The sequence below is a fragment of the Bombina bombina genome, chromosome 10, assembly GCF_027579735.1.
Source record: "Bombina bombina isolate aBomBom1 chromosome 10, aBomBom1.pri, whole genome shotgun sequence".
NCBI lineage: Eukaryota > Metazoa > Chordata > Amphibia > Anura > Bombinatoridae > Bombina > Bombina bombina.
The window spans coordinates 24,296,354-24,312,318 of NC_069508.1; the positions used below are offsets into that span (position 1 = coordinate 24,296,354).

Here is a 15,965-nt window from a genome sequence, read left to right on the forward strand (position 1 = left end):
AACTGTAATTAAACATTACTATCAGCTGGTTGGCGTCCATTTCATGTGCTAGAAACTACAGGATAAAGTTTATTTCATTTTGTGTCTTTTAAATAAAGTTATTTTTCCTTGCTATATCTTAAAGGAGGATGATTTAAAATGTATTACAGTTTTTGTTTGTAAAATTTATATTTGTGTACTTTAAAAAAAATCCATGTGAAAAATATATATTTTAACATTATTAAATAATGTGCATGGTGTATATATATATATATATATATATATGTATATTGTATGTGTATATATATATATATATATATATATAGAGAGAGAGAGATATCGTGCACACAAAAGCGCGCGCGAGAGAGATATATCATGCACACAAAAGCGCGCGCGAGAGAGATATATCATGCACACAAAAGCGCGAGAGAGAGATATATCATGCACACAAAAGCGCGCGAGAGAGAGATATATATCATGCACACAAAAGTGTGCGAGAGAGAGAGATATATCATGCACACAAAAGCGAGAGAGAGAGAGAGATATATCATGCACACAAAAGCGCGCGCGAGAGAGATATCATGCACACAAAAGCGTGCGAGAGAGATATATCATGCACACAAAAGCGCGCGCGAGAGAGATATATCATGCACACAAAAGCGCGCGCGCGAGCGAGAGAGAGATATCATGCACACAAAAGCACGCGCGAGAGATATCATGCACACAAAAGCGCGCGCGAGAGAGATATCATGCACACAAAAGCGCGCGCAAGAGAGATATCATGCACACAAAAGCGCGCGAGAGAGAGAGATATCATGCACACAAAAGCGCGCGCGAGAGAGAGATATATCATGCACACAAAAGCGCGCGCGAGAGAGATATCATGCACACAAAAGCGCGCGCGAGAGATATCATGCACACAAAAGCGCGCGCGCGAGAGAGAGATATATCATGCACACGAGAGAGAGATCATGCACATAAAAGCGCATTATATATATATATATATATATATATATCTTTTAGAGTTTCTCTCTTCAAGTTTTTATTAGAGACATCCTTAAGAAAAATAGTTACTTATCCCAGAGAAAAATCTGACAAACAAAATATTACAAGGTACCACCACCAAGAAAACACATGTTACTTTACTCTCATAACCGATGTGAGTCATTCCAATTCTACTACTGGAATAAACATCGCCATAAACCAATGTGTTCCCTGCAAAGCCTTTCCAATGAAAAATTAGCTGATTTATTTCATCAACATAATCTAATATTAGAAGGGGAGTCCAGGGAAAGGTTTGCTGAAGATACAAAAAATTGTAACAGAGTTGATGTTCCAGGAGGAGTGGACCAAATGAGCAGTGATATTAAAAAAAAACAGGAGGACTGGTCAAATAAATGGGATCCAAAATCTAATATTACCAAGAGCAAAATTGTGCATATAGGATCTAAAAACCCAAAGGTCAATTGTAGTATCAATGGAATAGAGCCCTCAATTCCTCCTGTATGTGTTTGTAAATTTTGTCCTGTCGCTTGCAAGTTTTATATTATTGTAAATTGTATCCATGGACAGCGCTGCGGAATATGTTGACGCTTCATAAATAAAGTATTATTATAATAATAATAAATATTACTGAGTGTAACTAAAGAGGAACGGGACTTGGGAATTATTATTTCAGATGATTTAAAATTTCGTAGACAATGCCAGCAGCTTCTTCGCATTGTTACTACTCTGCGGATCAGAGGGTAAGAAGCTGCACTTATTTAAAAACTTGCATTTTGAACTGGGGACCGATTTTAGTGGCAATTAGCCAATTTTAATAAGTATTAAAGGGACATTAAACACTTTGAGATGATAATATAAAATGATAAATTGTATCTATAAACAAAATTCTGCAATATACTGTCATTATTTATTGTGTCCCCTTTTCCTGTAATTCCATTCTGAAATTGTGAGCATTTCAGTTCCTGTTAGAAATGAAAGTGCAGAGCACGGTTAAATTCCACAAAGCCATTGGCTGCACACTCTAGTGACCTATTTATAACTGTCCCTGATTGGCCACAGAAGAGAAAGTAACCTAAGTTACAACATGGCAGCTCCCATTGTTTTATAGGCACTAAAACTTTACACTTATGTTGTCAGTGTCTAAACAGCTAATAAAACTTTAAAAAATACATCTACATGTTATACTAATCTTTTCTTTGAATGCATCATTCTATCTAGCAATTATTTAGTGTTTAATGTCCCTTTAAGTAGCAGGCGGAATTATAATTCTTTGGGATAACATTCGCCCTTACTGTGACGTTAGAGAGGTACAACCCTCAGACAACGTCATTTGTTCTAGGCTTGGGAAAATGGTGAGGGTGGTTTAGAGACATATGATTGACAGGTACAAAACGTATGAATATTACAATAATAAAACGCAATATTAAAAAAAAAAATGTAAATGTGATTATGCTAGTTAAAGGGACACTGAACCCAATTTTTTCTTTCATGATTCAAATAGAGCAGCAATTTTAAGCAACTTTCTAATTTAATCCTATTATCAATTTTTATTTGTTCTCTTGCTAATTTTATTTGAAAAAGAAGGCATCTAAGCTATTTGTTTGGTTCAGAACCATGCAAAGCACTTGTTCATTGGTGGATGAATTTATCCACCAATCAGCAAGAACAACCCAGGTTGTTTACCAAAAATGGGCCGGCATCTAAACTTACATTTTTGCATTTCAAATAAAGATACCAAGAGAATGAAGAAAATTTGATAATAGGAGTAAATTAGAAAGTTACTTAAAATGTCATGCTCTATCTGAATCACAAAAGAAAAAAAAAAATGGGTTCAGTGTCCCTTTAAGATATGTACAAACTAAAAATTGAATGCAGTATACACTACTTTTACCTTCACTTTAATACATTGGAAGCTGAAAGCATTTTCCACAAAAAAGAAATACCAAAACAAGGGGTCACAATCTTAGGTTAGAGGGTAGCAGATTCAGGAGAAATTTGAGGAAGCATTTGTTTACAGACAGGGTGGTGGATACATGGAATAAACTTCTAATAAAGGTGGTAAATACAGGGACTGTAAAATAATTCACATATGCCTGGGACATGCCTAAGGCTATCCTAAGAAAACAGTAACATGTAATATGGGTAGACTTGATGTTTCTTATCTACCATCAAATTCTTTGTTAAAAAAGGTCTTTAATGCTATTTTCTTTTAATTTGCATTATTTATTATTGTGCATTTTTAGACCCTTTAGCACAGTTTCTATCTTTGTACCTATGTTGGTCTCCTATATAATAAATGTGTGATTCATCTTTAATCTATATAAATTCCCCTTTGTTTTCCAGTTGACACCCCAGACCCATATGTGGAACTTTATATTTCATCAGCACCAGATGGCAGGAAAAGAACGAAGCACTTCAACAACAATATTAACCCAATATGGAATGAATCATTTGACTTTATTTTGGACCCTAATCAGGATAATATTCTAGAGGTACAAAAGATATATATATAACATCATCTGATCTTTTTAGCAATCAAAAACTAAATTACTGAATCAATTAATTACTGGAACGTGTTGGTTGAGTTAATGTTTTATAGTCAATATCTGTTGCTCTCAACAAAATATTTACCAAAGTTACTTCTATTGCCTTGGTATTCCTTGTTAAATAGGATACTTAGGTAGGCTTGGGATCTGCTGATTGGTAGCTGCACAGTAGTGCATTGCTGCCTTTTCAACAAAGAATACAGAGAGAACAAAACAAATTAGATAATAGAAGTAAATTGGAAAGTTGTTTAAAATTGTAGTCTCTATCTGAATTCTGAAAGGAAATTTTTGGGTTTCATGTCCCTTTAGTGCCCCTCCAATAATACAAAGTCAAACATATTTCCATAATACCTTGTTATTGCCCTTTAGAAAACATGTAACTATGTGTCAATATGTTGTGAGGAGAAAGGGTCCCTTAAAGGGACAGTATACACCAATTTTTATTTAACTGCATGTAATAGACACTACTATAAAGAATAAGATGCACAGATACTGATATAAAAATCCAGTATAAAACCTTTTAAAAACTTACTTAGAAGCTCCCAGTTTAGCACTGTTGATGAGGTATAGCAGTGACATCCACCTAAAGGGGCTGAGAGCTAATCTCCCCCCCCCCACCCTACATATGAAAAGACCCATTATACAATCAGAAGCAATCTGAAGTCTGTATACATCTGTATACATCTAAAACTTTGGGGCTTGGTTAGGAGTCTGAAAATCAGCACAATGCTATTTAAAAATAAGCAAAACTATACATTTTTACAAAAACACCCCAGATTGGCTGTATAAATGGAACATCTACAAAACATTTATGCAAAGAAAAATCTAGTGTACAATGTCCCTTTAAACATAACTCTCACCACTAGAAAAAAACGGAGATAGGCGACTACTATATACTCCGAGCATCTGTAGCTTTATTTACTGAAGTGCTGAACTGCCATCCCTAGCAGCAAGTGGTGTCCGTTTTCGTGGTATACAAAGAATTAGTAGCTGTCAGTTGTCTATAAACACATATCAGGCACACTCCTGCCCTCTCTCAGACCTTTTATAAATAGGCAAATCAAGTGGATTATCTTGAAGGCTGTGTGTGAGAATATGAGTTGTTATTTAAATGTGACATTTATAAGGGCCACAAATTGACAGGTTGAATTTCCCCAAATTTTTTGTTGGTAGCATAAGAAAAAAAATCATAGTTTACAAATGAAATGGAAACATTTATTTATATTCAGGGATTTGGCAGAGCACCTGTTATTGGGGTTAGAATTACTCTGCCAAGATTACTAGTAACGGTTATATTAGCTGCTCCCTTACCTTAAAGTCCACTAGAACTCACTGATAGCATCACTAACCCAATGTATGCGTATCTTAAAGGGATAGTGTAGTAAGTTTTTATATATTAGTAGTATAAACCGACTTCAAAATGACAAGATCTGCATATAAAATAAGTGTATAGAAACTTTAATTTTGTTAAAAACTCTGCATTGTTTTGCAGTCCAGGGAAATATCATTTGTATAGCTTCTTGTGTATGTATATGTTATTTCCTTTACTGTGGCCAATTAGATATAACTAATAATTTAGCAATCATTATGTAGCGTGTTGCAGGGTTAGTATTCTGGAACCTGCAGTCTACACTCTAGCCTCTTGGGGGGGCAATAGATAACATGCCATTTTCCAAGTTTAGTTTGTTGAAAATGGCTAAAATAATTAACAAAAATATGTTAAACTTTTTTTGTTTGTAATTAAGAAAATGTATAGTTTTTTTATTAAATTAGAGCCTATACATCCCCACGGCACAGTTTCTGATTCACTGGAGCTGGTCACATATGTGTAGAACAGACAACTTGAGTTGATTGACAGTGTATTGCAGCATTTTATCTTTTGACCAGTCAGAAAGGTGCTCCTCAGGAAAAAAGGCACCCCTAGGCAATTTCTTAATGAGAAATCTGTCCCTGATGATGCATTACATACCTGATAAAATCCTCATCCTGACAGGACTAATTTTTGTTTTATCCCTTTATCTGCCTCTGGAACAGCAGTGTCTAAAATATGTGAATTTGCTTTTTATATTCTGTTCGCTTTACTCCTTTGAATACATGGCTTTTTGGTACTGATTTGTGCTTATTAGATATGTCATTCTTTCTAGTAGTTTTTATCTTAGGGACACAATGACCCTGAAAATACTGTGGAATGCATGAGAAGTATTTTGTTTGCAGAGCATTTCTACAACAAATCAGCATGTTCACTTTTCCTTGTAGATAACACTAATGGATGCTAATTATGTAATGGACGAGACCCTAGGAACTGCAACATATGATATTTCGACTATCAAACCTGGAGAAATAAAGGAAGTTCCCTTTACTTTTAACAAGGTAAACCTCTTGCTACAACTACAGCAATGTATCAGTAAAACAATAAGAAAAAATAAATAATAGTGGTCAGTAGAGAATTGCATAATGCATAATTGTTTTCCCCTCTATTTTTTTTTCAAGGAGGGGTTAAAGGGGCAGTAAATTAAAAATTAAACTTTCATGTTACAGATAGCGCATGTACTTTCAAATAACTTTCCAATTAACAAGTATTATCTCATTTGTTTTGTTCTCTTGGGATCCTTTATTGAAGAGTAGGCTCAGGAGGACATCTGTGACCAATGACGAGAGGCATAAACAGTATGTGCAGTTATCAATCAGCATATAGCACCCAGTAGTGCACAGCTGCTCTCTGAGCCAATATAGATATGCGTTTCAACAAAATATACAGCGAGAACAAAGTAGCTTTGATTATAGAAGCAAATTGGAAAGTTATTTAAAATTGCATCCTCTATCTGATCATGACAGCTTAAAGTGCTCTGTGGGTCCAGAGCAGTACTTCTACTGTGCGTTTAACACATTTTCAGGGGTTAAACACACAGCAGTGCAGGGATGCTACTGACAAATTAGAGCATGTTATTTTTAGACTATTACGGCCCTTTCATTTGTGCAATATGAGCTACTGCTGGCTCTGAGAAAACGTATTTCCTTACTGAAATCCATTAAAATGCAAAATCTATTCACAAAAGGTGTTTGTTACATGAATCAAATGTATTTTCACATAATTTACCTACTAACAGGCAAAAGTGTATTATAAAAAACAAACAATTTACAGTGTGCGTGTGGGTCATGCGTGTGTGATTAATTCAAAGCGCAACATAAGATAATATTGCATATTTCACATTCCAATGTTCTGCACATAGCATAGGTTCTATTTATTATTAAAGATATATATATATATATATATATATATATATATATGATTGATTTTTGCACAAATATATATCTATACATATAAATAAATATATATATATACAGTATATGTATAATTATAAATAGGTATAGATATATAATATATATATATACTTATAACATATTCCCCTATGTGCAGATCATTGGAATGTGAAATATTTACAGTACATACACAGTTAAACACTTCTTTAAATATGAATAGTGCCTAAATACTCTTTCATGTTTTTAGCTAATTAAATGCAATGGGCTCCAAGGCACATATATATATATATATATATATATATATATATACAGGGAGTGCAGAATTATTAGGCAAGTTGTATTTTTGAGGATTAATTTTATTATTGAACAACAACCATGTTCTCAATGAACCCAAAAAACTTATTAATATCAAAGCTGAATAGTTTTGGAAGTAGTTTTTAGTTTGTTTTTAGTTATAGCTATTTTAGGGGGATATCTGTGTGTGCAGGTGACTATTACTGTGCATAATTATTAGGCAACTTAACAAAAAACAAATATATACCCATTTCAATTATTTATTTTTACCAGTGAAACCAATATAACATCTCAACATTCACAAATATACATTTCTGACATTCAAAAACAAAACAAAAACAAATCAGTGACCAATATAGCCACCTTTCTTTGCAAGGACACTCAAAAGCCTGCCATCCATGGATTCTGTCAGTGTTTTGATCTGTTCACCATCAACATTGCGTGCAGCAGCAACCACAGCCTCCTAGACACTGTTCAGAGAGGTGTACTGTTTTCCCTCCTTGTAAATCTCACATTTGATGATGGACCACAGGTTCTCAATGGGGTTCAGATCAGGTGAACAAGGAGGCCATGTCATTAGATTTTCTTCTTTTATACCCTTTCTTGCCAGCCACGCTGTGGAGTACTTGGACGCGTGTGATGGAGCATTGTCCTGCATGAAAACCATGTTTTTCTTGAAGAATGCAGACTTCTTCCTGTACCACTGCTTGAAGAAGGTGTCTTCCAGAAACTGGCAGTAGGACTGGGAGTTGAGCTTGACTCCATCCTCAACCCGAAAAGGCCCCACAAGCTCATCTTTGATGATACCAGCCCAAACCAGTACTCCACCTCCACCTTGCTGGCATCTGAGTCGGACTGGAGCTCTCTGCCCTTTACCAATCCAGCCACAGGCCCATCCATCATGCCCATCAAGACTCACTCTCATTTCATCAGTCCATGAAACCTTAGAAAAATCAGTCTTGAGATATTTCTTGGCCCAGTCTTGACGTTTCAGCTTGTGTGTCTTGTTCAGTGGTGGTCGTCTTTCAGCCTTTCTTACCTTGGCCATGTATCTGAGTATTACACACCTTGTGCTTTTGGGCACTCCAGTGATGTTGCAGATCTGAAATATGGCCAAACTGGTGGCAAGTGGCATCTTGGCAGCTGCACGCTTGACTTTTCTCAGTTCATGGGCAGTTATTTTGCGCCTTGGTTTTTCCACACGCTTCTTGCGACCCTGTTGACTATTTTGAATGAAACGCTTGATTGTTCGATGATCACGCTTCAGAAGCTTTGCAATTTTAAGAATGCTGCATCCCTCTGAAAGATATCTCACTATTTTTGACTTTTCTGAGCCTGTCAAGTCCTTCTTTTGACCCATTTTGCCAAAGGAAAGGAAGTTGCCTAATAATTATGCACACCTGATATAGGGTGTTGATGTCATTAGACCACACCCCTTCTCATTACAGAGATGCACATCACCTAATATGCTTAATTGGTAATAGGCTTTCGAGCCTATTCAGCTTGGAGTAAGACAACATGCATAAAGAGGATGATGTGGTCAAAATACTCATTTGCCTAATAATTCTGCACTCCCTGTATATATATATGTGTGTACAGTATATATATATATATATATATATATATACCTGTATGTCTATAAATGTATACATATACCGTATTGTTCTGAGTATAGGCTGCACTTTTTCCCCCTGATGTAAGTCTCAAAATCAGGGGTGTGGCCTATATTCGGTATCTTACAGTAAAAGGTCCAGATCGGGGGTTGGGTTGAAACTCTGATGTTGCAGGGATGGGTCCGGGCACACACTGGGCTTCCTGGACATTTTGTGTGAGCACAGAGTACTGGTAAGAGAAGTGTGATCTGAGGAGGGGACTTGACCGATAGCCCTAAGGACCGGGGCGAGTCACTCATTTTACTACGGTACTTTTGTGTGAAAATTCTTATCTTGCATAGCAACTTGTACCAGTATATCCCCCAGCAACAACATGGCACATTGATGTGCTCAGGATGGGAGTGAGAGGGGCTTAAGATGAGAGCGGGAGCTGCTGTTAAAGGAGGGTGAGTCAGGATTGAAGAGGAGGGGGTTGTGTGAGGAACAACTTCCCCAGTCCCACTAATGTTTACAACTGCTGGCCCCTCTAATAAAAAAAAAAGCTATGCATCTCTACATTGTATTTCTTTGAATTTCAATAAAATAAAAAAAATAAAAAAACTCTGGCTGGTGGTGTAACCCGGGTGCACCCCCTAGTGACGGCACTGGGTGCGGCTTATAATCAGGAGTGGCCTATACTCAGAACAGTACGGTATATTTATGTGTTTATATATGTGTGTATATATATATATATATATTTTATATATATATATATCTGTAAATACATATATACACATATAAATACATACATACCTATGTATACACATATTAATATATATATATATATATGCACAGAAATAAACATATTTAGACGTGTGTTTATCTATATATATATATATATATGTACCTCTATGTCAACGCCCTTTGCAGTCCTTTTGTTTCTACCACTGAGACCTCATATCTTTGAACTCTTATAACTTTTTATTGCAATTTTTTTTTAAATAATATTTATCAGACAGTTTTGTTATGAGTGTACTTTTAAATGTAATTTTGTGACACTTTTTATTTGAATGTAACTGTTAACCAGAGCTCTGAGGTTGGGGTAATCATTCTAGTGTAAATCCTCTCACACGTTCGCATTTACTTTCAACTTGTAAAACGAGTGGAATTTAACTTGCACGCAAATGGTCGCGAAAATGCGATATCGCTCTTGTGCAAACTATAGCTCTCCACTTGTAATCTTGCCCAATATATATATAATTTGTAAACATTTCATTGCTTTCTTGTATTAAAAACATTTACAGGATTAATGTAATGATCAACTATTTTGATACTTTTTTTTTTTAGATCACAAACGTATTTCTTGGGTTCAAACTTGAAGTCTGGTATGTAAATCTTTAGACTGTATATTTTAGGTGTAAAGACCGGAGGGACAGTAAAAATGTTGAGATGTTTATATAAAATGTTTGGTTGCGCATAGTAAAATGAGTTTGCAGTATACTCTATTTATTTTGCTGCTTTTCATGTAATATAGTTCTGCGAATTGAGGATTTTTTTTTTATTATTCTCAGAGATGTAAATACACTGTGCTCACTTTTCAAGGCTATTCCTGCTACATATCTTTCCCTAATTAGGGTTTAGCAGACAACAGACTGCAAAACAATACACTTTATGGGCTCCATGAAATAAGCAGTGAGCTACCCGCAAAAATTTTTGCGTCAAAGCTCGCACACTGATATGTACAAAGCAGTCTACTATGTTAAAACCAGCATATTTAAAATTGCGAGCGTAATTATCCGCAAAACCTTGCTACCTCTCCATTTTTCACTGTAAATAGACAGATTTGACCACCAACTTGCCATAAACTAATGTACTAAAAAATCTATTTATCTGCTCGCAACATTTTCCGCTCCCACCTCGTTATTTTTGCCTCGCCAGTCGCCACCTTTTAGGGGGTGGGCAAGGTACAAAACAATAGGAAAGTCAATGTAGACGCCAGTCTAGACATATATAAAAGGCAGTAATATCAGCATTGTACTTACATTGTTGATTTCAGCAGCTATGGAGACACTTCTGTATTTGTTTCTTCTCCGTGTGATGCAAATCCGGTCTAGAAGACAGAATACATGAAATGTCGCTAATCGATTGGTTAAAAGAAGGATTTATTTATTTATTTATAGTTATATATTTATTTATATTTATGTATTTATTTTTAGTTATATATTTATGTATTTATAGTTATATATTTATTTATATTTATGTATTTATAGTTATATATTTATTTATATTTATGTATTTATTTATAGTTACATATTTATTTATATTTATGTATTTATAGTTATATATTTATTTATATTTATGTATTTATAGTTATGTATTTATTTATAGTTATATATTTATTTATATTTATTGAGATGGAGCTATGCTTTTTGCCCAAGCTGATTGGATCCCCCCCTGTACCTACGCAGGACAATTAAAGGGGCATGCAACACATTTTTTTTTAAGATTCAGATAGAGCATACAATTTTAATGTACTTATATAATCTAATTTGCTTTGTTCTCTTTGTTAAAACCAAGCATACCTAGGTAGGCTCAGAAGCTTGGAGCTAGCTGCTGATTGGCGACTGCACATATGCCTTTTTTAATAGCTTACCAATGTGGTCAGCTAGCTCCCATTAGAGCATTGCTGCTCTTTCAATAAAGAAAAACAAGAGAATGAAGCACAATTGATAATATAAGTAAATTGTAAAGTTGTTTTAAAATGTATGATCTATCTAAATCATGAAAGAAAAATTGGGGTTTCGTGTCCCTTTAATGTCCTGGCCTCAGTGTTGTAGAAGAACAGTATAGCGGTTCCAATATTCCCCTTACCACTCTTCTGGATTCCAACAACTCCAGTGTCATTTAAAATAATAAAACATGTATTTCTTTATGTTAACCCCTTAAGGTTTTTCTATGGGGTTTTCATTACTAATAGCATGGTCCAATGAGACCTTGCTATTTCCGGTGACCAGAAGGAAGGAGGGAGGGTATAATAGCGCGATTCCGCCACTTGCACCATTATAAACAAGGAAACCCTTAACGACTGGCAACGTACATGATACATCGCGGTCATTAAGGGGTTAAAAATTGTAGTACATTACATTCTGGTCTATTGTATAGCACACTATGATGTGTCCTTTGGTCTGTTTTGCCTCTTGGTCACAGTTTTTTTTGCACAGTCCTTGGGGTCTTTACAAGCACTCGGAACATCACGTATATACTTCTAGTAATTATATTTCCGTTTCCTTGCTAAGATCTATAGCTTTGGTGTATAACACAATAGGGTATTCACTTTTCTCTTTGCAACCTGAGAGTCAGTATTCCTAAATGTAAAAACCTTCATAAGGAACAAAAAGATTCTTCAAAACTGCTTTATTCTAACAAACTCAGAGTGGACAAATAACAGAGCACCAAATAGTCTTGAAAGTTTACGACTTTGAATTGATTAAACAGGACAATGATGCAAAGTCCTATATAGAACTAAACTAATGATTTGTAGAACATCGCGATTGGTGGAAATGGAATACATTGTTTTTTTCAGACCTTAAAAAAATGCCAAACCAATGGGATGAAGAACATTCTTCTTCTGAAAACAAAACTGGAAGATCCCAAAGCTCTACATTCAGAAAACTAATGACTACTCTTATATCAACATCACTTCTGAAAAACTCCAAAATCAGTAGGGGGTAGTTGGAAGCGCCAAAGGCAGGTGCAATCAAACTAATCTGAAACTGTCCGTTAATAGTAGGTATACATAAATTTTAATTTAAGTGTAAAAGAATTTAAAATAGGTAATAAAAATAGGCAATTAAAATGGTACAATATGCAAATATTACAATATGCAAAAATTCAATTTTACAATAATACAATGAACTGGTGGATCCACCTGGCTAACAATAAATATATAAAAATGATTACATAACTTATGGACTGGTCTGGTCTAGGTCTAAAATGAGACCCTGGGCACGTGTGTACTAATAGGAAGCTGGGCCACACGTGTTATAGTGTGAAAATAAATGAAAGACTTGATAAAGGCCCACACAGTTGGGCCGAAACGCGCTGACAAGCAGCTGGTAGTTTGGACAATTTTGTACATTTTATTCTATGTTTACAGGACATTGCCAGTAATGGAGGACTAGGACCAATCGGATCACCATCACAAGATTTTCACTATCAGGATCACCACAACACTTCTCACCACCAGGAAAACTAATATACTACACCATGACACTTCTCACCACCAGGAAACAAGTTTGTGTTTACCTTTTGTGTGACTTTGTTTTTGGATTATAACGTTTAGCTGGATTGTGACATTTCATTTTTGGATATCACTCACAATTTATTACTATATTTTGACACATCTGTTCTATATATTTTTTGTCACTACCACATATTTGTGACACTCAACTTTTGACTCCACTCGTTGTTGTTTTTTTTCTTTTTGTTTTTGTTATGTGGGTTTTTTCCACCTAACTTTTTCATTAACTTTTTATTTTTTCAACCAAGTCTTTCATTTATTTTCACACTATAACACGTGTGGCCCAGCTTCCTATTAGTACACACGTGCCCAGGGTCTAATTTTAGACCTAGACCAGACCAGTCCATAAGTTATGTAATCATTTTTATATATTTATTGTTAGCTAGGTGGATCCACCAGTTCATTGTATTATTGTAAAATTGAATTTTTGCATATTGTAATATTTGCATATTGTACCATTTTAATTGCCTATTTTTATTACCTATTTTAAATTCTTTTACACTTAAATTAAAATGTATGTATACCTACTATTAACGGACAGTTTCAGATTAGTTTGATTGCACCTGCCTTTGGCGCTTCCAACTACCCCCTACTCATTTCAACTAACTGGGTGGCTAGGCGTCCTTTGTTTGAAGCCATAGGTGCACAGTCCAGGCGCTTTACCCACTTTCGCAGTACTCAAATAAAACTCCAAAATCAGCAGAGCTGATGAAGAAAATCATTGAAAATCTTTACCTGCGCACCAGTAGGGAACATGAGCCTTGGATGTTTCTGGTTTACAGCCTTAAATCAGGGTGGAAATCATCTTCCTGAGAAGATGATTTCCACCCTGATTAAAAAGACAATTCATCTACTCTGTATTTCAAATAAGTAGTAGATTTTTTTTTTACTGACAAATTTATTTTTTCCTCCCATTTTCGGATCAAGCAATCACCTATATATTATAGAAGTATTATAGAAGTATGTATACAATAAGTCTATAAACGATATAAGAAGTTGCACGAATAAGTACAACTATAAAAAAAGCATTAAAGGGACAGTCTAGTCAAAATTAAGCATTCATGATTTAGATAGGGCATGCAATTTTAAACAACTTTCCAATTTACTTTTATCATTAAATTTGCTTTGTTCTCTTGGTATCTTTATTTTAAAAAGGCAGGAATGTAAGCTTATGTGCAGGCCTATCTTTGGTTCAGAACCTGGGTTACGCTTGCTTATTGGTGGCTAAATGTAGCCACCAATCAGCAAGCGCAGCCCAGTTGCTCCACCAAAAATTGTCCGGCTCCTAAGCTTACATTCCAGCTTTTTTTTTTTAAAAAAGATACCAAGAGAATGAATCAAAATTAATAATAGGCGTAAATTAGAAAGTTGCTTAAAATTGCTGCTCTATATGAATCATGAAAGAAAAAGAATGGGTTTCATATCCCTTTAACTAAACTCATATTAAAACAGACTGCATTGCTTTCCTGGCCAGGACTGAATCCACACGACGCGTTTCAGGGCTCCTCCCCCTTCTCATGTGTATGAAAATGTTAATACAATAAGTTGTCTTTACTTTTTTGTAGCTCCAGTTTAACATCCTTAGAAATTAAATTCTTGAATGCAAATGGTTTTAAGACCAATCCTGCAAGTGTTTTCAGTCATCATCCTGACTCTAATTTCTAATGAATGATTGTATATTGTTCTTCAAGCTCGCGTTCATCCGTAAAGAACAGAATGTGCTATTATTGAGTTATTTAAATAAGGGAAGTATATTTTTTGTTAAGAATGAATATAGATCAATGTATCTTTTTTTTCTTTAAGTAAATAATGATGCAGACATTTAAAGGGGCATTGCATTATTATTTTTTCTCACCTTTGCTGTGTTTTAAATGATCTATTTTACCCTCTAGAGTGTAATATATTGTAAATACAGTAAATAGCACCTGCCTTATATTTTGTCATTTAAAATAGCTGTTTTTTGCCGGTTGTTCCTATACTGTTAATTTCAGTACAGCATTATTGGCTATTGAAATGCTATGTAAACAGGGGCCAGCAGAAGAAATCACACTCCAAGTGTGGGGTGAAAGAGAGTGGTGCTAAAATGTTCAATTTCAAATGCTGTAAGTATTATAATTTGTGTATAGTGAGGGATTTATGTATAGATAGAAACAGAAGATAAGGAGTCTGCTCTCCCTGCAAGCTCAGCCCATTTCAATGGGTTGTGGGTTCAACTAGCAAAAACAGCTATTTAATATATAAAATAAGCAATTTCCCATATATTGTATACCCTAAATTTGATGTAACAATTCATTAGCAACACATTAAAGGAACCTGCAACCCAAAATTTGTCTTTCATGATTCATATAGAGCATGACATTTTAAACAACTTTCCTATTTACTTCTATTATCATATTTGCTTTATTCTTTTGGTATCCTTTGTTGAAGAAGCAGCAATCCACTTCAGAAAGCTAGCTCAACACCTCTATCAGAACCAATGACAACAAGCATTTATGTGCAGCCACCAATCAGCAGACAACTTCTAGTGGTGCATTGCTGCTGCATACTTAAGTATCCTTTTAAACACATGCACATTAGATAATAGGCATAAATGGCAAAGTTGTTTAGAATCACATGCTGTATCTGATTCATGAAAGAAAAAAGAAAAAAAGGGCTTTATGTCCCTTTTAAGGGAAAAAACAATTTTACAGTACACTGTCCTTTTAAAGAAGCAACTTCCTCTTTCTTTAGTGCTAAGAGTCTGGGGGCAAAATATTTACTTTTTGATTTAGAAAAATTTTAGAATTTTGAATTGGAAGAAGAGACCAAAACTCCATGAATCAGTAAGAACCACGGTAGCTCTCCTGGAGCTCAGGCGTATTTACTTACAGCACTTGGCAAGCGAGCGCTAGGCATGAGTCATTTAAAGAGTGTTTGGAGAGCGATCTAAACAGAATATGGTGACTCACTATAGGGCTTTGCTGCAAGAACAGCTACTGCATATTGAAG

The 15,965-nt window shown here is 35.1% G+C and overlaps 1 protein-coding gene across 1 annotated transcript in view; it reads left to right on the forward strand.

Annotated features, from left to right (window-relative positions):
* The window catches only part of PLA2G4A (phospholipase A2 group IVA), a 222,495-nt gene that overhangs the window by 75,641 nt on the left and 130,889 nt on the right, over window positions 1–15,965 (forward strand). The window contains exons 4-6 of the mRNA XM_053693862.1: window positions 3,328–3,476; window positions 5,787–5,900; window positions 10,025–10,062. Of these exons, the coding sequence (XP_053549837.1) occupies window positions 3,328–3,476; window positions 5,787–5,900; window positions 10,025–10,062 (301 nt within the window). The remainder of the gene's footprint in view (window positions 1–3,327; window positions 3,477–5,786; window positions 5,901–10,024; window positions 10,063–15,965) is intronic.